A 24,563-nucleotide genomic window follows, 5' to 3' on the forward strand; every position below is an offset into this window, starting at 1 on the left:
AATGGAATAATAGCACCTACAAGGTGTTGTGAGAATTAACCTAGATAATATATGCAAAAAAAATTATATACATACATATATGTATGTCTACATCATAGATGCATATACATTCATAAATATGTATATCTTGCTAGCCAGTGCTAGCTATTATTTGTTATGTAGCTTCACTGATTCACCCAGCTTAATAGTTTTGAACATTATCTCATTTATGAGCGATCTGAAGATGACTATTGATGATAAATACAGACAAATCTTCACTCACTGGGCTTTCCCCTTTTTTGAATTTGATCAGGTAGTCACTTATTTCTATCAAATTAAACATAAAAATTGTTCATTATTGACCTTTCATCCAATGCCTTTTTAAGATACTGGTATAAATTCTCCAACTCCTCACTTGCGTCTTCTTGAGCCTGCCTATTCCTCTGTATATTTCATACACTGCAATAATTTGCAACATCTTCCTTGATGTCTGTTTTATAATTAGCATTGCAATTAAAAGAGAAAAATATCAACTTTTGATAAGGCACATCCCTATCCAGGATCTCTGATTATGTCCTTTGAGAAAGTACAAGTCTACTCTGACATGAGACCAGCTATTTTTAGTAATTCACACACAATGAGAACTAAGTATGAAGGTTATATATAATTGCCTTTAATCATTTTCTGTTATGTTAGTGAGGCTTCAAGAGGTTGAGACATGAGGGTTGGAGACCAGGTTTTTATCTATCAATTTATCAATTAATAGCAGATCAGGTACTTGTCTTGGCCCTGAGAAAGTTATTAAAATAGTTTAAAAAAAAACACCCAAAGCCAAAAAAAGTCATAGCTGAAAATTCTTGCTTTAAAAGCTTGCAGACCCGAAGTTTTGAACTCCAACTTGGACAATCCTAACACTCTGGTGGAAATGAGATACAAGGTAGCTTGTGGAAGCCTAAAATATGTCCCTTTCCACCTACCATTACTGGTTAAGAATAAATGTTTATTAGCTACAAATTTTCTGGAAGATGATCACTATCTTCTACACTTATCAAACCTATATGCCCTACAATTAAATATAAATGCTGCTGGATCACAGAAACACAAACGTAAGAGCTAGAAGATACCTTAATTTTGTTGTACAACCCTCCCACCTTAACAGGTGAGAGAGTTGAGGGCTGGACAAGTTAAAGGACTTATCCAAAGACACACTGGTACTAAATAGAAAAATCTTGGATTGGAACCTAGGTCATCTGATTCTAAATCTGGCTGTTTTTTCCTCTATACCAATACTTATACACGAACCTTGACTGGGTTTTTCTACAAAAGCTGCTCTCCTTGTAGCCAAGCGAACATCTCCACTTGGAGATCACCTTTAAGACAGGACATACTGGGGCAACTAGGTTGTGCAGTGGATAGAGCACAGGCCCTAGAGTCAGGAGGAGCTGAGTTCAAATCCGCCTCAGACACTTGACACTTACTAGCTGTGTGACCCTGGACAAGTCACTTAACCCCATTGCCTAGCCAAAAAAAAAAAAAGACAGGCCATACCTACGTGAGATTAGTACCCTCTTTCAAAAATCCTTCACTTAGCATAGCACCTTAATACTATTTAATAAATGAACTGGAAAGGAACTACTAACAATAAAATTACTTCCTTTAGTTTGAAATAGAATATCCTTAATACCCAATGGATAAAGGTAGTTCATTCACCATTTAATTCATTCATCATTCATCAAGCATTTTATATGTGCAGGGCATTAAGTCTCTCACAAACTCTCTCTCTTTTAAGGTAATAATTAGAACTGCTCCTCTGTAGCCAAGTGAACATCTCCACCTGGAGATCACCATTAAGACAGGTGACACTTAGATGACGTTACCCTATTTCAAAAAGTCTTCGTTTAGTGCTTAGCCTAGCATTTAATTACATTTAATAAGTCAGAAATGAATTTGTCTAAGGATGACTTCGAAAAATAAATTAATTTCCTTTGGTGAAATAGAATATCCCTACAATGCCAAAGAAATAATTATATTTATTCAATAATTATTAATTCTTCAAGCTTTAAACGTGTGCAAGGCAATAAGTAACACACACACACTTTTTAGTCTCCTAACTTCAAGGACTGCTCCACACACATCTCAGTAGCAGTTTTCCCCTTCCCCTCAGCTCCTCAGGCCCGGGCCTTCCTCTCCCCAAGATGCCAAGGATTAGAGGCTTCCCAGGTTAGTCTCAGTCCCGGGCGCTGGAGCTCAGGGAAGGGGCTGCCGGCTGGCAGGGAGGCCGGCAGAGTGATGGGCAGGGAGGCGGAGATCCACGAGTGGGGATCTCTCCCTCACCTAGGGCTGATGCCAAAGCCCGAGGGAACAGGCCCAGACGTCCGTCCCCACCGTGAAGGTCAAATGCACCTGGTAGAAGAGCGACCCCGCCATAGGCGTGGCTCCGGCCCCAGCCGCGAGTCCCAGCGGCAGCGCCCAGGAGGTTGGGGGTGAGGGGAAACCAGCCGCGGCCCGAGCTGCTACGGGCGTTGGGAGGCGGAGTCACCCGGTTTGCGTCAGCTCCGTCGCCTTCCGTCCATGCGCGGTGACACCTCTAACCTCTCTGGGTTTCCGATGCCCGTCTCTATGGTGTTACTCACAACCCCCCTCCCCCTCTCTTAGCCCGATCAGCCCTTTCCCAGCTTGCACCGCGGCGGAAGAGACAGACTCGACAATAACAAACCGAACCCCGGCTGTGGCGGCGACCAGGGCCCTGCGCTGCCGCCGACCCGAGAAGCCGCCTCAGCCGCGGGGCTCGGTGGAGCCCCGACTGCGCTGTCTTTCCGTCGCGCTCGTTCCCGACGAGGAGCCGGGGGGCCTGGCAGCGCACCGCAGGCTGTCCTCAGTGGCCTGAACCCCTCCCCGCCCGGAGCCCGGCGGCGCCGGGAGGGGAGCCGCGGCCGCTCGTGTCGGTTAGCAGTACCGAATGGGCGGTTTGGAGCCGCCGCCGAAGCACTAGGCGGCGGCGGAAGATGGTTCCGGGGGCCGCCGGGGTTGCCCGCGGAGGAGGAGGCGCTGCCGCCGGGTAAGAGGGCGCCTGTGCCGCCGACCGCCTTCCTCCCTTAGCGGGGTAACTGCTGCTGCCGCCGCCGCCGCCGCCGGCGGGGCTGCTGGTCCCTGAAGCGGAGCACGCCGGGGGCCGGGGGAGGGGGCGCACTGGGGCCTCGGGGTCCTCGCCGTGGAGCCCCCCAGGGGGCCAGGATCCCTGGGGCAAGGAGCGGGGGTGCTGCTTGGATCCTCATCTGGCCGATAGGCTTGGGCACCCCGGCCGGGCACTGGCCGCCTTGGAGACAAAAGAGGACAAGTCGTGAATTTGGGAGGAGTTGGGGTTGTCTGATGCCGTGCGGGACAGAGCTGACATTTGGGTTCTCCAAGCTGCCTCGGCTGGGGACTCCCCACCCCCCAACCCTGCCGCTCGGGAGGAGGCAGGCAAAGTTATGGGGAAAAGGAACCGATGGCAGGGGAGACCCTCCCTGGTAGAAGGACCTCCCTCCCCTTCCTCCCTGGGCGGGGAGCGGAGGGAATGGTGTTGTCATCCTGTAGGAAAAGCTAAGTTGATGGGTCCGGGCTGAACGTAGCCCCGGTTGGGCTGTTGGAGAGACAGCCGTGCCTTTGTCCCTTGGAGTGAGAGGGTCGGTATAAAGTTACTTCTAGGAATGACTCAGCCTCTCCGCACATTTCCACCTGCCCCTTCTACTACTGTTTTTCTTTTGAGGGGTGGGGGGAGCTTGGACGGGGTATTAGGTGTTTTCACAACTTGTCTGTTAGATGCAAAGTGTTAAATATGAGAAATGACAGTCTTTTGGGGGTGAAGAATCTCCTTTATTCCAGTTTGCCTATGCAATGTTTGCAGTTTTAAAATTTCGTAATCCGTGTTATTTCCCTTCATGACTCTTACGAGTGCAGTTATGTCATACGAAGTCGGGTAGGCCTAGGTGTCAAAGGAGTAATGAGCCAGCTCTTGATTGTCATGCTGCTTCTCCATAAGCTGCGAATGGGAATGTTTTGTTCAACTTGACTGTCTAGCGTGTGCAGTGATTTCACATGAAAAAGTGGCTGGCTGTCAATAAGTGCTGCTCCTATTTCCTCTTTTCTAGGTTTTTCACCTGTAGCTAACCTTCACATTTTACTTTCATAAGTAGGTACAGAAGACTGATTAATATTGAGATTTAGAAAGTTTTTTAAAATGTAAATTATTCTAAACTTAAAATTGTTAAATGATCAGGAATTTGATAACTGAAACAAGCATTCTAAAAATGACAAGAATCATTTTTGGTGATGCACCAATCCAATAAATGAACCTTTTCCTAAGGATTAGAGACTTTTCCCTCCGCATGTTGTAATGGAATAAACACGAATGGGCAAGTTCTCTTTGTACCATTCCTTTTCTGTATAAACTGATTATTTAAATGGATTTTTTTGGGGGGGGCTTTTGTGTATAATGGAATAGGCTAGGTTTCTCTTAATAAAGATCTTGAGCAAAGCATATAATCAATTCTTGGTTGATTTTTATTAAACATATTAGGGGAAAACAGGATTATGTACTTTCTATTTTAGAGATGTTTGGAATTCAGTATTTGGGGTATTGACTTGAAGACTCCATTTTCAGTAATTTTAGCCAATCTATATTTTAAAATCTACAATAGAATTCATTGTGTTTGGCCCTCCAACTATGTATGTTTAAGCAGTATTTTTTAAAATGTAGCGTGGAGAAAGCTATGTACTACTTTTCTTAGTTGTAAGGCAAACATATTTAAGGGCTTTGCTAAGAAACAAGAGGTCAGAATGCATGACAGCATTTTGAACTTTTGAATCTGATTTTCTAAAAGGGCAAGAAACACAAAACCTGTGTTCCTGAATCCCTAATCCATATCCTAACATGCAAGCTTTGCATAAAGAGCTGGATTTGAAGTCAGGATCCTTACTAGAATTCCCATCCTGACACTTCCAAAGTACCTTTTTGGGCCTCAGTTTCCTTATCTGTAAAATGAGATGGCCCTAAGATTCCTTTTAGGTCTAAATCTCTGATCTTATGAACTTTAACTTGGACTTTTAAAATTTTGCTACAGGAATAAAATAATACTAGCTAGCATTTATATAGTGCTTTAAGGTTGGAAAACACTTATCTCATTCTATCCTCCCAACAACTGTGGGCAGTAGGTGCTATTATTGCCCCCATTTAACAGATAGGGAAACTTAGGCAGGTGGAAGTTAACTGACTTGCCCAGGATCATGAAGCCAATTAGTATCTGAAGTGTGATTTGATCTGGTTCTTTTTCACTCAAGTCTAGTGCTATCTATCCACTGTGCTCCTAGTTCCCTCTATTTAGAAATTTTAATTTTTAGATTGTAACATTTTTTTATTAAAGATTGTCATCTTGGAAGCTTTATTAAAAAAAGTGTAAAAGTTGACCATTCTCAATCATAAATTTTGTTGATTTATAGCAACAAAAGTACTATATGAAAATAAATGGATGGACAAACATTTAGTAAGGGCATACTGTTTGCCAGGCACTTTACTTTTTAGTAAAAACAGCCCCTGCCTTCAAGAAATTTAACTTCTGATGGGGAAGATAATATGTATATAACTAGGTACATAGAAGATGGACTGTAACATTAGGGAGAATGGCAGCTGGGGTGGGGGACGCCGACTGGGAAAGACTTCCTGTATAAAGTGGGATTTGAGCTTTGAAGAAATTAGGAAACCTAAACCAGAAGAGTCAAGGAAGAAGAGCATTTCAGGCATGTTAGAGTTTCCGTGTCTTCAGAAATAGCCCTCCCTACTCCTGATTGTTGCTGTTGCTGTTCAGTTATGTCGAATTCTTAGTTGACCCCATTTGGGATTTTCTTGGCAGAAATACTGTAGTGGTTTGCCATTTCCTTTTCCAGTTCATTTTACAAATGAGGAAACTGAGGCAGACAGGGTTAAATTAAGTGACTTGCCCAGCTAGTAAGTGCTTGAAGCCAGATTTGAACTCAGGAAGATGAGTCTTCCTGACTCTAGGCCTTGTCACTCTGTCCACTGTGCCACCTATTTGCTCATTTCAGGCATAGTCAGTGTAAAGGCAGGGAGATGGCTTATCTGGGAAAATAAGTGTAAATGGATTGTAGAATTCGTGGAGTGAAGAGTAAGGTTTAAGAAGACTGGAAAGGAAGGAAGAGTCCAGTTTGTGAAGAGGAGTTTATGAAAATGAACCTTCAGGTAATAGGGAGCAACTAAGACCCAAAAGTTTTTACAACAATCATTTTGGGCAGCTTAATGAGGGAGGTTAGGGATTGAATTGGGAATAGACTTGAGACAGGGAGACTGACTCATCAGAAGGCTTTTTCCTAGTCCAGCTGGGAAGTTGGCCTGAACTAGGATGGTGGCTACTTGAATTGAGAGTCGGGAACCTATTGAAGAGATTCTGTGAAGGTAGAAACGACAAGGTCTCATAAGTGTGGAGACAATGAGATGTGCTTGGGAGAATGGTAATGCCCTGGGAACTTGAGGGATCTGTTTGGGGTAACAGTTTTGTTTGAGTTTGAGATGCTTTACACATCCTCTTGGTGATTTAGGACTGGAGCTCAGGTGAGATGAGGTCAAGATATTCTAAATAAACTTTTGACACACATTGAGGGGATTGTAGAGTTAAACTGTCAATATTGAAGATTTGCTATGTGCAAGGCAGTTTAGAATTTCCAGAGTTATTTAAGATTAGCTCCATGCCATCCAATAACTTATAATCTAGTAGGGGAATCGACAAAAAATGCTTATTGAGCACCTGTTGCATGCATAGCCCTGTGCTAGGTACTGTAGGAAAGACTAAAGAAGCCCCCCTCCACACTTTGAAGAGGCTGACAAGTTTAATTGGAGAGAAAATCAATTAAATAACCAAAAGTGTTGTTAGAATACAAAAGGATCTCACAATCTGTTGAGGGAGTCAAAAAAGAATATATACAAATAGGTTATATGCAGAATAAGTAGGAAATAATTAGCAAAGGGAAGGCACTAGACTTATGAGGGGCTGGGATAGACTTCCTATTAAAAAATGGGGATTTTAGTTGGGACTTAAAGGAAGCCAGGGAAAACAGTAGATGAAGATGAGGATTGAGCATTTTAGGCATGGAGGACAGCCAGAGAAAATTCCCAGCAAGGAGGCTTTTGAAGAGTACTTGTAAAGGCAGTAAGGTGTAAGAAGATTGGAAGGATAGGAGAGGGTTAGGTTATGAAGGGCCTTGAATTATTATGGGAATTTTTTATTTGTTTTTTGATTATTTGAGACCTAGGGCCATCCTCCTGACCAAAACCTTTCCCATGGGACATGAAAATTTAGAGACTTAAATATTCCTTAGATAAGAAGGCAGAGGAAGAATCTCAGAAGCCCCTGACTCTTTGGCAGTATGTAAAACCTCCTTCTCCACTAGCCTGTTTTCAAGTCTTCTAATGTGTTTTAATCTGTAACTTGACTTAGTTTATCTAAAGAGGTTTTTTGACTAGGTTTGTTTCCTTAGGGGGGATGTGGGAAATTATGACTGTTAAAGTTGGTTCAGCTTTCATTGAAGGAAGTATGGATTATAGATCTATCTTTTCTTTAATTTTTATGGCCTAAGAGGAATATACGAGATTGCAATATGTAAATGAATTATTTCTGTCAGTGACATAATTTTGCCTATAAGAAATCTTGTTAGAATCATAAGATCAGGTTTTCTCTGAGGCCTGAACCTATGCGTGAATATAATAATAAAATAATAAATAATAATAAAACCTATGTTTTCACCTCCACAATTTGTGGTAAATTTAAATAAATTATTTGTTGTGATAAATATATATTTGGCAGCAAGTTAACCATCCATGACCTCAGAGAGAGGGTTCTCCCATAAAAAAATGCTAAGCCTGTGGTTTGGTATTTGATGCTAGACACAATGGGGAGCCACTGGAGTTTTGTTTGTTTCTTTTTGGGGGGTGGGTGAGGACTGGACGGAAGGTGTCCTGACTGGACCTGTGCTTTAGGAAAGTTATTTTAGTAGTTGAGTAGATGATGGATTGGAGTGGGGAGAGATTTGAGGCAGGCTATTAAAATAATCAATATATGAGGTGAGGATCTACACTGGAGTGGTAGCAGTGTCGGGGAAAAAAGGGAGCTTATTTGAGAGATGCTGCAAAGGTGAAACAGGATTTGGTAACAACTTGTATAGGGGAGGGAGTGGTGAGAGACGGTGAAGATTTGAGGTTGACACTCTTTGCATTGTGAGCCTGAGGGACTGGGAGGATGGTGTTGTTCTCTACAGTAATAGGGAAGGTAGGAGAGGGGGGAAGTTTAGGGGGAAATGAGGTCAATTTTGGACATATTGAATTTAAGATATCTACTGGACATCCAGTTTGAGATAAAGGCAGTTGGAGATATGAGATTGGAGGTCAGCCTACAGTTTGTGGCAGGATAGATAGATAATCCTAATCTTTTTGTTTAATTAACCTAAGAAAACAAGTCATTAGAATGAGCATAAGGCATTATGTGATAAATACCTTAATGTTTGAAGTGCTGTTGGATTGCCTTTGAGGGAATTAGGGAAGCTTCGTTTGTGGCCCCTGAGCTATGACTTGAAGAATGGGTTGAATTTTGATTGAGAAGCAGTTATAGAGGACATTGAGATTGAAAGGAATACCACTTTTAAACCCCTTGAGGCTCCTACTCTGGGCAAAACAATGTGTTAGGTGCTGAGGGAGATAAGTTTAAAACCGAATCTCTTCCCTCAGTCTTCTAGGAAGCAGCGCGACTAGAGAGTAATCTAACCTAGTTAGAGCACCAGGTATGTATTGTTGGAAAGGTAGATTGGGGTTCTGTTGCAAGAGGGCCTTGAATGTTAGATTGAGCTCTTTTCTACTTCATCCCAAGGATCAAGTAGTACATTAAAAATATCAAATTGATCTGGGTCAGAGTAAACAGTGATCCCGATTTAATTATTTTAAAATAATTTTTATTTTGTTTTCATGGCACCTACCTACCCAGAAAGACACCCCTTGTACTAAAGAGAGATAGAAAGGAAAAAAAGGAAAACTAACCAAAAAGTCTGATTATATTCAGGGTTTGTCACCTCTGCTCTGAAGGTTGGGTTAGGGTTTGTGGAATGATTTTATCTTCAGGTCAGGCTGGTCATTTATAATTTACAGCACTAAGCTTTTATTGTTTTATTAGTAAAGTCTTGGTTCTTCAATTTTGCATCAGTTCATCTGTCTTTCCATGCTTCTTTGTATTAATCATTCATAATTTTTTACTGTGTATTTGCTTATACTTTGTTTAGCCATTTCCTAATTGATGGGTATATGCTCAAATGAGATAGCCATAAGTTGTTCATTTTTCAGTTGGGTCTGATTTGCTTCTCTTCTAATATTTGTTGTGTGATCTTTATAATATTAAGATTACACATTCATTTGGAACTATTGTGGAATATAGTATTATCTGGGTGCATCTCTATAGGCAGAATACTGAGTATTCTAGACAGCTGTGCTCCAGGGCTTTGATTCCCTTTGATGACTGCCCTGCTTTAAAAGATGTGGGTAAGGAAGTTCAATTAAGTTTTTTTTCAATCATGTCCAACTCTTTGATTTGGGATTTTCTGAGTAAAGATACTGGAATAATTTGCCAATACCTTCTCCAGCCATTTTACAGACAAGGAAACTGAGGCAAAGAGGGTTAAGTTACTTGCCCAGGGTCACACCAGATTTGAACTCAGGGAGATGAGTCTTCCTGATTCCAGGCCAGGCACTCTATTAACTGGGCCACCTAGCTGCCCATATACTATACTGTGTACAATACAGTACAAATTGTGCCAAGTACTGAACTAACCCCTTTTTGAGTTAAACCCTAGGGCTACAAATAAGAAAAAGAAAAACTGAAAAGGGAAAAAGAGGTAATAGATGGTATCGGGGAAGGGGCATGATAATGGTGGACTCAGAAGAGAATCCAAAGAATGCAGCTGGTAAGAAGAAAAGAATTGGCAAGCTTCTGAGCCCTCTTTAAATGGAAGCTTTGGGAGGAGTTTTGTGCTCTGCCCTCTAGCTCTCCAATCAGAGGACCACAGGCACTGTGGGTTCTGATAAGATGAGAGTACCAAAGCTGATCTTAGTATGTTGATGGCAGAATCCAGAGTGAAACTGGTAGGAAATGAAGAGTTGAATGGGCTTCTGAGTCCTTTTAAAATATTAACTATTTCTAGCTTCTATCATTGTTATTATTGTTATTATTTCTATTTATCTGCTACCACAAAAAGCATTTATCTAAATACTTTTGGGTATATAGGGATCTCTTTTTGTCATTGACCTCTTTGAGGTCTATACTAGTAGCAGTGGATTTTCTGGAGCAAGAGTATGGGTAGACTTTTGTCATTCTCTTTGCATAATATTGAATAGCTTTCCAGAATGGTTGGATCAATTTATAATTGCTTCAATGATTCGTTAGTGTGTCTGTCTTTCCAAAACTTATTTTTCCCATTTTATTTGTCATCTTTCCCAATTTGGTGGTTGTAAGATGAAACCTCAGGGTTTGTTTTGATTTTTATTTCTTTTATTATTAGTAACTTGGAGTATTCTTTCCTTTGGGTGCCAGTAGTTCACAAATCTTTTGTGAGCTGGTCATATTGTTTTTTTCATTTAGCAAAAAATCACCTCATCACTACCACCCCTAGCCCCAACTCCTCATCTCTCCCATTCATTTAAGAAAGAAAGAAAAAACAACATCTGGTTTCAAACATAGTCATGCAAAAAAAAAATTCCTCATTGCCCATATTAAAAAAAATATGGTTAGTCATGTTTTTCAAGTCTTTCACATTTATTTGTCTTTATAGTATTATTCTCAATATTACTTATTCTGCTTACTTTACTCCCATACAGATCTTCCCAGGTTTCTCTGAAACACCATCATGTCTTACAGCATAATAGTATTATGTACATCATATGCCCTAACTTATTCATCCATTTCTTAATTAATAGGTACCCCCTCACTTAACAATTCTTTTGCTGATGCAAAAAAGAGTTTTAAATATTTTTGTACAGCCTTAGAGTTTGTTTTACTTAGGACCAATTACTCCTTACCCCTAGTTAAGTCACCTGATGTAGGTGCAAATTAAATAAATGGTCATTCTTAAGTACTGTTTATATCCTAAACGTTAAATTTCTGCAAATCTAATGAAGGATGTAGCTTAAAAAGCAGGAACAACTTTAGGTTTGAAGTACAGACATTACAAGTTAAATACTGACTTAAATACTTAAGTGAATTGGTAAATCATTTAACCTCTCTGAACTACAGTTTCTTCTAAGGTGATTGTAAATCTCAAAGAATTGAAGCTACACAGCTACACAAATCTCTTCGGAGATAGAGTAGGGTAAAGAAGGAATGATGAATTTAGCATCGAAGGATCTTAGTTTGAATTTTGACTCTGCTGTCTTAGACCATGAAAAAAATCTTCAGACTTCCCCTAAACCTTAATTTGAAGGAGTTGCATAGCTCTCTAATGCCCTTGCTAGCTTTAAATCCTTTGAGCTAACAATGAAGATTGATGCCATGTCATCAATGCCCTGGTTATCAAAATTATAGGATGACAAGTTATTCTTAGTGATAGCCAACTTAAGCAATTGACCTGTGAGAACTATTTAGTCTGATATTTTTGTGTATTAAGCTTTTTATACCTTTTCCAACCATTATAAAATATAGTCAGAAATTAGTTCCTCAGAATATCACAAATGTTATAGGAATCAAATCAGTACATTTATCTTTAAAAAAAATAAATTTATTTTTAGGTCTTGAACTTAATAAATGCCAAAGAAATGACCATTTACATACATACAAAGAGGATTGTATATGAAACTGAATATTTCATACCACTTCCTTTTTTTAGAAGTATATAAAAATTCAACAAGTTACTTTGAAAATCATTTTGTTTGAACTTACTATAAAAAAATTTTAATGACTCTCCTTTTTTCTTTTCCTTAATTCCCCCTTTCACCTAGTCAGGTCACACAGATCCACTTAGTGGTCAAAGTTTTAAGTCTAAAAATTTTCATTCATTACCTTGTTTCCTATTTAGTTGTGTTTGAATTTGATACTAAGTACTGTTCTATACATCCTGGGGTTATTTGCTTTGCCACTTCTACCATCTTTGAGGTATAGATGCTTTTGCAAGGGAGTCTTTTGCTCTTGTTGCCTGTAGATACAGAATCTTGAAGCCCTGCAGTCTCTGGCGTATCTATTTAACTGCTGTCTTGTTTGCCTGAATTGGTCCTGTTTTTTCTGCCAGGGCCCCTGACTGACTAATTTTCGGTTCTTGGTTACAAGAAGTCACTTAACTGCAGTTTTTGGATTTTATTATTATTATTCAGCTTAGCTATTTTTTTCCCCTAATGGTTTTTTTGGGAGTAGTTGTGTGGCTGAAGATCTTTAAGTTAGACTAGTTTGGAATATGGAATGCATGAATGGAGTATAATGTGGAATAAATCTGGAAATATATGCCAAAAGTAGATTGTGTAGGGCTTACAAGTTTTCCAGTAGGGTAGTATGAACAGGTCACATTATGTCAGGTCAGGGGAGGCATCCTCCTTGACATGTTCAGGGCCTCCTCTACTCTGGGTCCGTTGTTTCTGGAAAATATGGCAGCTCAGAAAGATAAGTTCAAGGGACTCCTTAATAGTACCCTCAACATTAGTGATATTGTCTGAGCCATGCTTCAAAAATAGATTTTTATTGACTTTTTTTTAACAATTTTATTGTTTTTGTATCACTTGCAAAACCATCCCTTAGTAACAAAGTTTTTGAAGTTTTTTGTTGTTGTTGTTTTAAGAGAAGAGGGGAAAAAGAAAACATGGAAAGTTTTTTTAACATTAATTTTTTTTTTGTATTAAATGTTCCACACCCATAGATTCCAAACTTTGCAAAGGAATGTGGAGAAGTGTCTTCTCATATCTCTTTAGATCATGGTTCCATTTTGCCCTTTTCCTCTCTGTGTGACCTGGAGTAAGTCACTTAAAACTCCCTAGGTTCAATTTCTTCCTTCTTAATATGTTAGGGGTTATAGACTAGATGATCTAAATACCCTTGGAACTATCTGTGATTCGGTGATCCTAAGAAATTTAAGTTGGTCTTGGCTTTGGAAAGGATTCAGGACTGCCTTGGTTATGCTCCCCCCCCCCCCAGTGGAATGTAACATAAACAAAGATTCACAAAAAGGAACTAGGCATATTTGAAAAGTAGATTGGCTTTTGATTGTGAAGGTCAAGAGGTGGGACTTTATCCAGTAAGAACCTTGGAGAGGTGACTGACATTACGAATGGTGAAATTAAATCTGACAGTGATGTTCCAGATGACCTGCATAGGGGAGAGATAGAGTCAGGAAGACGGGAAGGTGATTTTTATTATCTAGACCTGAGTTCATAAAGCCCTGAATTAATATGGCATGGGGAAAGGAAGGAATGGATTTATAAAGGGCAGTTTTATAGGATTTGGTTAGGTGATTTCATGTTTTGAACATTGGGTAATACGGAAAATCCTGGTACCACTGACAAGTCATGAAGTATATGTGGGAGCTTTTGGGGGTAATTTTAATAATAGTTTACTTTAAACAGAGTACTTTCCTATCCATTATCTTGTTGGGTTTTACAACAGAACTCAGGTTTTAGGGCTTTGGGCATGTCCTTAAAAAATCTTTTTTATTATGAATTTAACAAACACCAACAAATAAACATTTCCATATACAAAGAACAGAAAGTGTTGTATATGAAACCACAGATCTATAATGTAAAGCGTATTTTAAAGATTACATTTGAGATTGTTGAGCAACATTGCCCTGCTTAAATGTATTCCCTTTTCAGTGTTCTGTTCATTTAAGAAATGTTTCTTTGACGTTCTCTTATTTTTGTGTCACTGACTACCCCTCCCTCCTAGTGTCTGCTGGTGGCTCGGTGGATGGAGCCCTGGGCTCAGATATTTACTAGATATTTGACTCTGGGCAATTCACTTAATCTCTCTTTGCTTCAGCTTCCTCATCTTCAAAGTGAGAGCACCTAGCTCAAAGAATTGCTATGGGGATCAAATGAAATAATTGTAAAAAGCACTTAGCACAGTACTTGGCACATAATAGGTTCTATATAAATGCTTATTTAACCCTTCCCCTCCTTTCCCTTCCCCTTACAAATAAAAACCCTTCCTTCAGACAAGCAGAATAAATTCATACATTGGCTGTATCTGAAAATAATTTCTTTTTGGTGTCTTGCAATTCAGTACAATTCACCAAGGATTTTTCAGCATCAGTTGGAAGGACCTTAATTGCCAGCTAGTCCTACTTGTACCTTCAAACATGTATTTTCAAACAAACATGAACATTTCAATATACAGAAAATAAAAAATGGATTATTTTGTTAATTTTAATTTGAGTGGTTTGTATCCTCAGTGTTTATGTGTCTTATAGAAATAACATTAGCCCTAACACCTTCTTTTAATTTTGTAAATTTTTATTTCCTCTTAGTTGTGAATGCATCTTGTTCCTTTTTTTGTTTCCGGTTTTGGTAAGAGTAAGTTTGCTTTCTAAGGACAGCCTAATAAAGTTGACTATTTGGTGATGGAACTCTGGCCATGACAACTCATGAAACAAAGAAGAACGTGTAGTACATTTCTATATTTGATTTGCAGTGATAGTTGTAGAATAATGGAAAGGGCATAGAAGGTGATACATAGTTTCTGTACTCTCTATAAACTTTAACTTAGATAAATGTGAGATCTTGTTCTGTCTTGTCTGACACTTAGACCCTATTTGCGGTTTTCTTGGCAAAGATATGGAAGTGGTTTGCCATTTCCTTCTCCAGCTCATGTTACAGATGAGGAAACTGAGGCAAACAAGGTTAAGTGACTTGCCCAGGGTCACAGTGACTCAGGCCAAATTTAAACTCAGGAAGAAGCATCTTCTTTTTTTTTTTTTTTGGCAAGGCAATTGGAGTTGTGACTTGCCCAGAGTCACACAGCTAGTAATTGTTACATGTCTGAAGCTGGATTTGAACTCAGGCCCTCCTGACTCCAGGGCCAGTGCCACCTAGCTGCCCCAAGATGCACCTTCCTGACCTCACACTCCATACACTGTGCAACCTAGCTTTCTTTAGGGAATCTTTATCCATTGACTGATGTGGACATAATGCTGCCATAGGAACTGAATCCTATCAAGCTTGAAAGTCTTAACTCTAAATGAAACTAGAAGAAAAAAGGGATTTACAGCAAAGTGGAACGGTGACACAGATTCTCCTTGGGGTAAAAAAGAGAAAAAGTAAGGTTTTGTGATATTCCATAGTAAACCAAATCTTTGCTATCACAATTGACTTTAGAGAATACAAAGTTCAACTGTTTGTCTTCAAATTTTTCTTCCATGAAGGTATCTTTTTTGTATAAGTCAAAGTTGGTATTTTATCATGTTGATTATGAGGAATTAATGTGAGCAATGTTGAATGGTGAAAACAATAAAACCCAGCAACTGTTTGTCTCTGGGAAGTGAATGAAAAGGAAGAGAATGACTCCTAGGTTAAGAACCTGGGTAATTGGAAGAATGGTCACACCTTGGAGGAAATAAGGAAATTAGGAAAAGGGATGAGTGGGGGGTGGGGAGGAGGAGATACTGAATTGTTTGGATATGTTAAGTTTGAGTTGCCTGTGGGTCACCCAGATAGAGAAGTCTAGGAGGTAGTTGGACTTGTGGGTCTCTAGTTCCGGTGAAGAATGAGGATTTTATATAGAAATCATGGTTGTTGTTGATATCGCAAGGAGAGTGTTTAGGGAAACAGAAGGGCCCAGGACAGAATCCACCTATACATAGGTGATGGGGACAGGGGTGATTAACCTGCAATGGTTGTGCCCAACATGATGGAAATAAACCATGACAGGAGAAACTGAAAATGTGACCTTCCACTGAGCACAGAGTACCTCATCATATTTTTGAAGACCATAATTGACTGCATTGGTAGTTAATTGATGTCTTTCAGTAGTCTTTTGGTTTTTGTTGTTATATCAATACTCCTGTTGATTTTTCTTTTTCATTCTTTGGTTCTCTCCTTTAATTATCATGAAAAATTGATATTTGGGTTCCTTTAAGGTTGTTTTAACCTTAAATTTCTTCACTGAATTCCTAAATGAGTATAGCTTTTCTTGATTTCCTCATCTTAAGTGTCAATTCCATTTCCTTCTTTTGGGGTTAAATAAAAATTAGGTGAAGCCGTGATAGAACCAATGTGATAGTTCTGCTGTTATGTATAATAGAGGAAAATGCTCTTGAAAAGCTGGCAGATTGGTTCCATGTTGTGTTTGTTTGTTGTCTTTCGAGTTTCATACGTAAAGGATCTTGGAGTTATCAGAATTAGCTGATCATGCCAAAGTAAAGTCTCATTTTCCCATCTACTGCTTTTAGCCATGAGGTATTATACTATTTTTTATCTCTGTGTTTTCATTCCTCAAGAAAAAGCACAGCCAGGGTGGTTGTGTACAGTCTTTATCATTGCTGACCTTATTTGCACTTCTATTAGTTTATTCTGAATTTGTGCTCTGTCAGTTTTATGAGACATAAAACATGTCCTTTTCCCAAAAATATCATAAAAGGTAAATTCTAAGAAAGAGTCTATACTTTATTTGATATTTTATGCCTTAGAAATAGTAGTGATACTTGTTTGGACTTTGAATTGAATAAATCACAGTAAGGACAGAAAAATAATTCAGGCCAATACTCGTGGTCCTGTCATGTAGCAAAAATGAGGGACAACAACAAATGGACAACTTAGATACTACAGTGGGGCTGAGAAAATGTTAAAAAAATATATAGCAGAAGAATGTTATGGAAGTTTTATAAAAGAACATGAACAGGAATTGCACAGGATAAGAAATGACACCTAGGTTGTTATCTGATCCATAAAAAAAATATAAGGATCATGAATCCTTGGAAGAATTGAAGTAAATGATTAAGATTACAGAGTTTTATTTATGTTATCTGCATATTGGTTGATAAGAACTTCAGTCTTGAAACCTTGCCAGATTAATAAAAAAGAAGAAAATTAGATAATTGAAAATAGTTCTTTAAGAATAAGCCAGAATATGAATTATGTCTGTTACTGATTAATAAAAAATAATAGCTTGCTGAAGTACGAATGGGGAGGGAAAATGCAAGAGAATTTACAGAAGAGAGCCTATCTATTGTTAGCAGAAAATGCTTCTGACACGAGGGTCAGCTATTTGATGAAGGATTTTAAGAATTCTTAAGACGGAACTAACTAAAAGTGCCATAGGCTGAGGAGGCTGTGGTAAGACAGAGGCTAAGATTTAGAGCAGGCGGGCACAACCTGAGGCCGGTTGTGGCAAAGCAAAGGATTTCTGGTGGCCAAATGTAGAGGAAAACATCCTTTGTATGTAGAGGAAATCTCTTGGCTTGCTGCTAGCAGCCATGCAGGCCTGATTTAAAGGATAATCCTCTCACCCCTACCTCCTGCTGCTGTTAAGGGGTCCTCTGAACTTGTTTTTTTAGTTGCCATATTTTCCAGAAACACTGGACCCAGAGCATGCAGGAGTCACGTGGCCCTGTTGGTCCTCAAGTGTGGCCCTTTGACCAAATCCAAGCTTCTGCGAATTTTGGCTGAACTTGAAGACTTCAACTTTAGGCTGCAGGTTCCCCACCCTGCTCTAGAGGTTCCCAAGGGAAAAGAATGCTGCTTTTGTCATCTCCTTGCTCCTCCCCTTCAGGAGGGGGTTACTACATTTTTCCCTTCTTATACAGTGCCCCTTTCTGTTTTCTCCTTTTGTTGTACTGTCATAAATATGCGAGCTTCTGTTAGGACTCTGAACTCATTGGGTTCCACATGCATGTTCGTTTCTCTTGTAATAAATCTGGTTTTCACTTAAGTCTCCATGCTATGACTTCCTGTTGACACACCTCCCAGTGGGGCTTTGAAATGCACATTCTGCAAAGAAATCACTGTAATTTTGCAGATTCCCCTTCCCAATTCAGGGATCCATGGATGGACCCCCCAGGGTCTTACAGAGACCCTGGGATAGATTAGGTAGAAATTGAAGCACAGGCAACCTTGGGGCTTTTCAGGGGGTCCAGCAGGATAGGAGAAATGACCTAGACAAAGCAGCAAGGGAAGATTACCTCAGGCAGAACCTAAAGTACAGGAGATCTTTAGTTGTGGCTAAAGAGAGACCTCAGGCTCAGCCCAGCAGTCACTTGAAGGAAGACCTAGTCTAGACCATTATATTCTGGACTAGTCAGTCCCCGCCCATGCCATTCAGTTGCAGAGATTAACTAAATCTCTGCTTTTTGTCACCCTCTTTTCTCCTTGTTGTAACCTTAATACTCTGGTGAATGAAATGAGGAAACAGAAAACTCTGTACCTTGAGGAAATACTTCCATTTGAAAGAAGCCCAGAGGGTAAACCTGGAGGATAGTGACTGCAAGTCCTGAAATCTTTGGGGGTAAAAAAATGCCCTGGCCACTGGGATTTGTAGGCGTACCTGGAACAGATGGAAAAAAAAAAGTGAATAATGAAAAAGCTAAGGAGGAAAGAGTGGCAAAGAAAATTGACATCTGAAAACAGACTATGAAAAGCCTTACCAAGAATCAATGACTTGAAAATTAAAATGGACCACTCTCCCTCCACAAAAGAGGTCCTAGATATCAAATTTCTTTTTCATTTTTGGAGGCAGTCAGGGTTAAGTGACTTGCCCAGGTTCACACAATTAAATATCATATTTGAAGAAATCATGAAAGAAAACTATCTGGGCATATTAGAACATTTGAGCAAAGTGAACATATAATCTACTAAACACATCCTGAAAGAAACTTCCACAATGAAAATTCTTAGGAAGTTAGTATATGAATCCAGAGCTTTTATGTTAAAAAAAGAATACTGCAAGCAGCAAGAAAGAAAAAATTCAAGTACCAAGGATTTACATAAAACTTAGGAGCCAAAATGTTAATGTAGAGAACTTGGAATACAATATTTCAAAAGGAGAGTTAAAAGTTTACAAGCAAGGATAACCTACGTGACAAAATTAAATATCATAGATGGAAAGGGTGTGGGGGAGTAGAAATGGATATTTAATGGAGTAGAGGATTTCCAAACATTCCTGTTTAAAAGGCCAGATATTTTGAAAGAATTGTAGGCATCAAGAGAAACACAGAAAGGTTCACATAATCATTTAATTGAAAAAGAACGGGGATAGCTTGTTTACAAATTAATGGCATTCCAGCGGGGAAATAGGTCTTTTCCGAACCCTAATATCTTTGACTCAGGTAAAGCTAAAAATAAGTGTGAGGATGGCTTTTGTTGTGTTTTAATGGTTTTAGAAGAAGATAAAATGGGAGGGGCAAGAGACTGTGTTGTGGAAGGAGAGGAACAGAAATGACTAATAATAGAGGTTCCTATGATGAAGAATATAAAATCATAGGGGAAGGGGGGGGTTGTGTCCGCCATGTTCCTCACTGTCACCTGACTTGGAAAAAGGAAAACTGAACATACTTACTTCCCACCTTCTACCCCCTCAAAGATAGATTTTAATATAGCAATATATCAAAATTGAAAAGGAAATGAGAGGACAAGGGAGGAATAGAGGGGAGAGATTCTAACAGAGAGGACAAGATAAGTAGGGGAATAATTGTAACCAAAGCAAACTCAGAACTTGGAGAGAGTAATTAGGGTGAGGATGAGAGAAAAATAACACAGAAGATTGCTTACCTAGTACTGATCTAATTCGAATATTTAGAGGCAGCTAGGTGGCACAGTGGATAGAGTGCCTGGTCTGGAATCAGGAAGACCCTGAGTTCAACTCTGGCCTCAGATGCTTAGTCACTTAACTTCTTTCCCTCAATTTCCTTATCTGTAAAATGCATTGGAGAAGGAAATGTCAAATTATTCCAATATATTTGCCAAGAACACCCCAAATGTGGTCCTGGAGAGTCAGACGTGACTGTATGAAGGATAAGAAATGTTTATTAACCACCTACTATGTCCCAGGCACTGTGTTAAGCCCTGGAGATACAATTAAGAATGGAGGAAGAAAATTCACAAAAGGAAGCTTAAAAGCTGAGGGGTGAGGTACCCATTAGGATGTATCGTTTTTCCCTTGAGTTCAAACCAAGCAGAGGTGAAGATGGAAAGTGGAGAGTTATCTGGAGAGTCCAGATTCAGCCCTCTATGAAGGAGAGCTTTAGGAGGAGTTCTCCATCCCTCCAGAGAGGAGAGGAGGCTGAGGCAGTTGGGAAAGTATTTAGTATATCCATAGCAGAGTTAAACAACATGATGATGAGATTTCAGATGATCCGCTTATCCTGAGTTCAAACCAAGCAGAGCTGTAGATGGAAAGTGGAGAGTTAAATTTTTATTGAAATTCCCTTTCTTTTACCACTTCTTTTTAAGGGTGGGGATAAAAGAGAAAAAAGTACAGGAGGATAGGATGGAGGAAAATTCATAGTCATAACTGTATGTTAATGGGATGAATTCATACATTATTAAATAGAAGAGGGTAGCAGAATGTATTAAAAAGAAGAATCCAACAATCCATTTATAAGAAACAAATGAACAAAGATTCAAATAAATTTATTAAGCATTTGATAATTTAGATAAGAGCATTAATGGGGAGCATTAATATATCCTCTTTAAAATCTAGACAAATCTAAGCAAAAGACGAACAACAAAGAAGTTAAGAACCTGAATTTAACAACGTTAGAGATGATAACTCTAATTACTGAATGAGAATAAAAAGCCCATCCCCTCTCAGCCATGCATGGCACTTTTATGAAAACAGACCATATGTGAGGGGCTAAAAGATCTCATGAAAAAGTAGAAAAGCAAAAATACTAATTACATTTCTTGATCACAGTGCAATAAAATTGTATAACTTGTTTTTTGATCCATGCTACTTAGCCTTCAATTACTTTATTTCTTTAAGGGCATTTTATTGAAGGCAGTTAGGTGGCATAGAGGATAGAGAAATAGACTTGAAGTCAGGAAGACCCGAGTTCAAATTCTACCACAGATACTCACTAGCTGTGGTACCTTGCTCTTCTCTCAGCCCTAGTTTCCACATATGTAAAATGGAGATGATAATAGCCTGAGGTTGTTAAGGATCAAGAGATAATATTTGTCAAGTTCCCTGCAAAATAATGAGTAAAATAAAAATAGCTAATCTGATTTTAAAAAGAAAACCAAATTGCTTCAAAGATTAAAAAACCTCACAATATTTGGAGAGGAAATAAAGAACATTATTAGAAACTCTTTTGCCCAATTATGTTAACAAAACTGATACCTTAGAGGAAGTAGATGAATACTTTTTTTTTGTTCATCCCATTTACATTGCCATGTGTTGTATATATGTTATTTTCTTTGCTTTGTAATTGGTCCATTTAAACCTTCTCAGTGTTCATCATAATTGTCATTTCTTATGGTATTACAATGTTCTATTTCATTCAAGTATCACAATTTGTTTATACATTCTCCAGTCAATGGATTTCTACTTTATTTTCATTTCTTTGCTACCACAAAAATTGTTGTTCTATAAATATTTTTGTATTTGAAGCCTTTCTATTTGGAAAAGTCATTTAACCACTGCTTCAGCTTTCTGGAATATAAAATGGGTTTCATAACACCTACCTCCCAGAACTGTTGTGAGGATCAAATGAGATAATATTTGTAAAGTGGTATATCTACATAAAATGCTAGCTTCTGTTGTGGTTGTTATTATTAATGACAGACCAGATCACTTTGGCAGCTGAGTGATGGAGGGACTAAAGTGGGGAGAGACTTGTGCCAGGGAGACCAACTAGCAAGCAAGCTTTTATAATAGTCCCAAGTGTGAGGTGATGACCTGTATCAGGGAGGTGACAGTGTCAGAGGAAAGAGAGAATTATGCTACAGATGTTATGAAGGTAAAATTGACAGGCTTTGGCAGCATATTAGAAACGGAGGTGCAGGGGTATGGTCTGAGTAAGGAGACTGGGGTAATGGTGTGAACATCAAAGAATATCAAAGATGTTAATGAGTGATAGTGATATAAAAGGAGAGTCTAGAGGTGGCAGATTGGAATCAAGTAGTATTCTTACTACCCCAGAACCATTGTAGTCAAAGGGATATGAGTTCTGAAAAAGGTGACTAGAGATACTGTGTCTTTAGGTGGAGCCAGTGTTACTAAGAACTAGAAGATGGGACGAGTGGACAGGTTTTTTTTGTATTATTTCTTGCATTAGGGTGTTCATATTTTGGGAGACCTATAATTCTTATATTGCTAATGCAGCCTGTCTTCAAGATTAATATGTATGCTTGCATAGAAATCATATTTTTTAAAATTATTTTTTGCTTCTCATTTAGTATTACCCCTCACTTTTGTGTATTTGCAATTCCAGTCACTTGTTCTTTCCCCCCCCCCCCCCCTTTGAAGAGATTTGCCACTGTGGACTCAAGTTTTTCTCTTTATGCTGTGCATGCCATGAATTCTGCTTCGGTTCTCTGCATCATCAGGTGTTGATTTATTTTTATAATATTTATTCAGATGTTTGGACTCATGTAATTGGTCTGAAGTTAGTATTGCCTTTTATTATTATGGTCTTCCCTATTGTTTTATCAACTTGTGCTCAAGATTTTTCACTTGAGTTTTCTTCCTCCTGAGAACTTTGGTAATTAAACTCTTTCCCCTTTTTTCCTTTATTTTTCCCGTGTTACTCATTTTCTCACTTTTTCTTTGATGATGGCTCTCCTGTGTTGAACTAAGAAGCTGTCTCAAATGCCACTAGTGATAGAGAATTCACTTTTCACCTGCCTAGTCTCTTCCCCAAGTGACTTCTGGGAGGACAGAACGGGTCTCAGCTGGATTCTGGTCCCCTTTCCTTCAGGCTTGGTGGAGCTACATACATACATACCTTTCCCCAGTTGCCTCTGTTTCTTAGGTGTCTGACAGAAGACTGCTTGTAGAGTAGCACACTTGTTGCCTCCAGGGAGAACATACTTCTTTTGCTTTCCTATACTTCTGCATCCTCATGGTAAAAAGGGTTGAGCAGAGTTGAGTTCTGTTACTTGTTGCCAGAGGATAGTGGGGTGAGAGCAAGAGTAGCAGATTTGCTAACATAGACTATATAGCAGCAGCAAAGAAATTGGTGAATGAATTCCAGAAATTGCCCTACTCTGCCAGAGGGTGGCAGCTTATTGTTGATCGGGTGCTGAGTGATTGCATTAGGGCTTATTGAGTTCTTGCCTCATTAAGGTTCTTGGTGTCTTAGACTATGGATATAGTTGCAATTGCTTAACTCTTGCCCATAGAGATGTTTGAGAGGTCATGAGGGTCAGAGAAAATGTTTAGTCTTCCTTGTTTGTCATGTGACTTGGAAGGCTCTGGTGACTTACAGGTATTGTAGGTGTCTTTGCCTAAAATAGTAACTGGAAGATTCTTAAAAACTGATTTACATTAAGGAACTACGATGATTAACCTGCCCCCTAGAATCTTCTCCAAAGATATGGGCTTTGGGCATATGTGGTATTTCTTAATAAATGAACCAAAAATATTTTCATTTCTAGGTCACCAGATTTCATTTTGAACAGTAATGTCGTTCTGTTGCCAATATCAAGCAAAGGAAGCATATACCAGTTTTTAGTCTCTTACAGTTAAGAAAAGTGGTAGCCCCTTTAACAGTGCCTGAAGGTAAGTCTAAATCTTACTTTTAAACAGTATAGTGTTTGGTTGGCATATAAATAAATTTTTGTTTATCTTGACTTGGAAACCTTTATGATAGACTAATTCAATGAGGGCAGGAACTGCTTTTAACAGCTACAAGAAAACTTTATTTTTTTAAAAATAAATATTTGTGGAAATCTTTAGATTTTACCTTGACCTACATTTCCCACTGTTATGCCCCTTTATTTCCTCTTGAAACCCAAGGGGATGACAAAAACTGATCTATATACTTCAATCAGTCAGCATGTGTTTACTAAGCACTTAATATGTGCCAATGAAAATACTAAATTCTGGGGATATTTTTAAAAAATGGTAGTTAAACACAGTTCCTTCCCTCAAGGAGCTTATGTTCAAATTGGGGAGACCACATGTAAATAACCTGATAAATACAAGATCTATGCAGAGTAATTGGCAGTCTTTGAAAAGACACTAGCAATAGGATGTGAGAGGGTAGACTTTTGTAACATATGGGACTCGAACGATGATTTGAAGGGACACCAGGAGATCGAAGTGAGGAAACAGCATTCCAGAGAAGGGAAAATGAACAGAGACCTATGTGGTATCCCAATATGGGCACTGCAGGTAGGCCAGTGCAGTAGTATCACAGAATGTTTGGAGGAAAGATGGGAAGGGTTAAGGTTATAAGGAGCTTTAAATGCCAGAGTGATGAGATTTTATTTGATCATAAAGGTAATAGACAACTACTAGAGCCCACTGAACAGGAGTGTTTGTGTATGTGTTATGTAGTGACTTTTGTCTTTCTTAAAGTGAAAAATCTGGCTAATGTGACATGTGACAGTTTGCCTCTCTGACTACATGAGTGATATGTTCTAAACATTT

The 24,563-nt window shown here is 39.0% G+C and overlaps 2 protein-coding genes across 3 annotated transcripts in view; both read left to right on the forward strand.

Moving 5' to 3' along the window:
- Positions 1–223: 223 nt before the first annotated feature.
- On the forward strand, positions 224–23,657 carry LOC144456564 (uncharacterized). Its single transcript, XM_078151777.1, has 4 exons — positions 224–292; positions 2,390–2,557; positions 2,635–3,037; positions 23,567–23,657. The coding sequence occupies exons 1-4, from the start codon at positions 224–226 to the stop codon at positions 23,584–23,586; spliced, it is 660 nt and encodes a 219-aa protein (XP_078007903.1). The 3' UTR covers positions 23,587–23,657.
- Positions 23,601–24,563, forward strand: part of RB1CC1 (RB1 inducible coiled-coil 1) — a 59,307-nt gene continuing 58,344 nt past the window's right edge. For both annotated transcript variants that reach the window (XM_021005897.2, XM_021005898.2), the window contains exon 1: positions 23,601–23,690. The gene's annotated coding sequence lies outside the window, so the exon portion shown is untranslated. The remainder of the gene's footprint in view (positions 23,691–24,563) is intronic.

The sequence above is a fragment of the Phascolarctos cinereus genome, unplaced genomic scaffold (genome assembly GCF_003287225.1).
Source record: "Phascolarctos cinereus isolate Bilbo 61053 unplaced genomic scaffold, phaCin_HiC Scaffold_4;HRSCAF=312, whole genome shotgun sequence".
In the NCBI taxonomy this organism is placed as follows: Eukaryota; Metazoa; Chordata; class Mammalia; order Diprotodontia; family Phascolarctidae; genus Phascolarctos; species Phascolarctos cinereus.

What these genes read in the sequence shown, in the direction of transcription:
- LOC144456564 (XM_078151777.1), top strand. Translation starts at nt 224, where the DNA reads ATGACTATTGATGATAAATACAGACAAATCTTCACTCACTGGGCTTTC. An exon ending in CCTTTTTTGAATTTGATCAG is followed by an intron (nt 293 to 2,389) that starts GTAGTCACTTAT and finishes TGCACCTGGTAG; the next exon opens with AAGAGCGACCCCGCCATAGG. An exon ending in TCGCCTTCCGTCCATGCGCG is followed by an intron (nt 2,558 to 2,634) that starts GTGACACCTCTA and finishes CCCCTCTCTTAG; the next exon opens with CCCGATCAGCCCTTTCCCAG.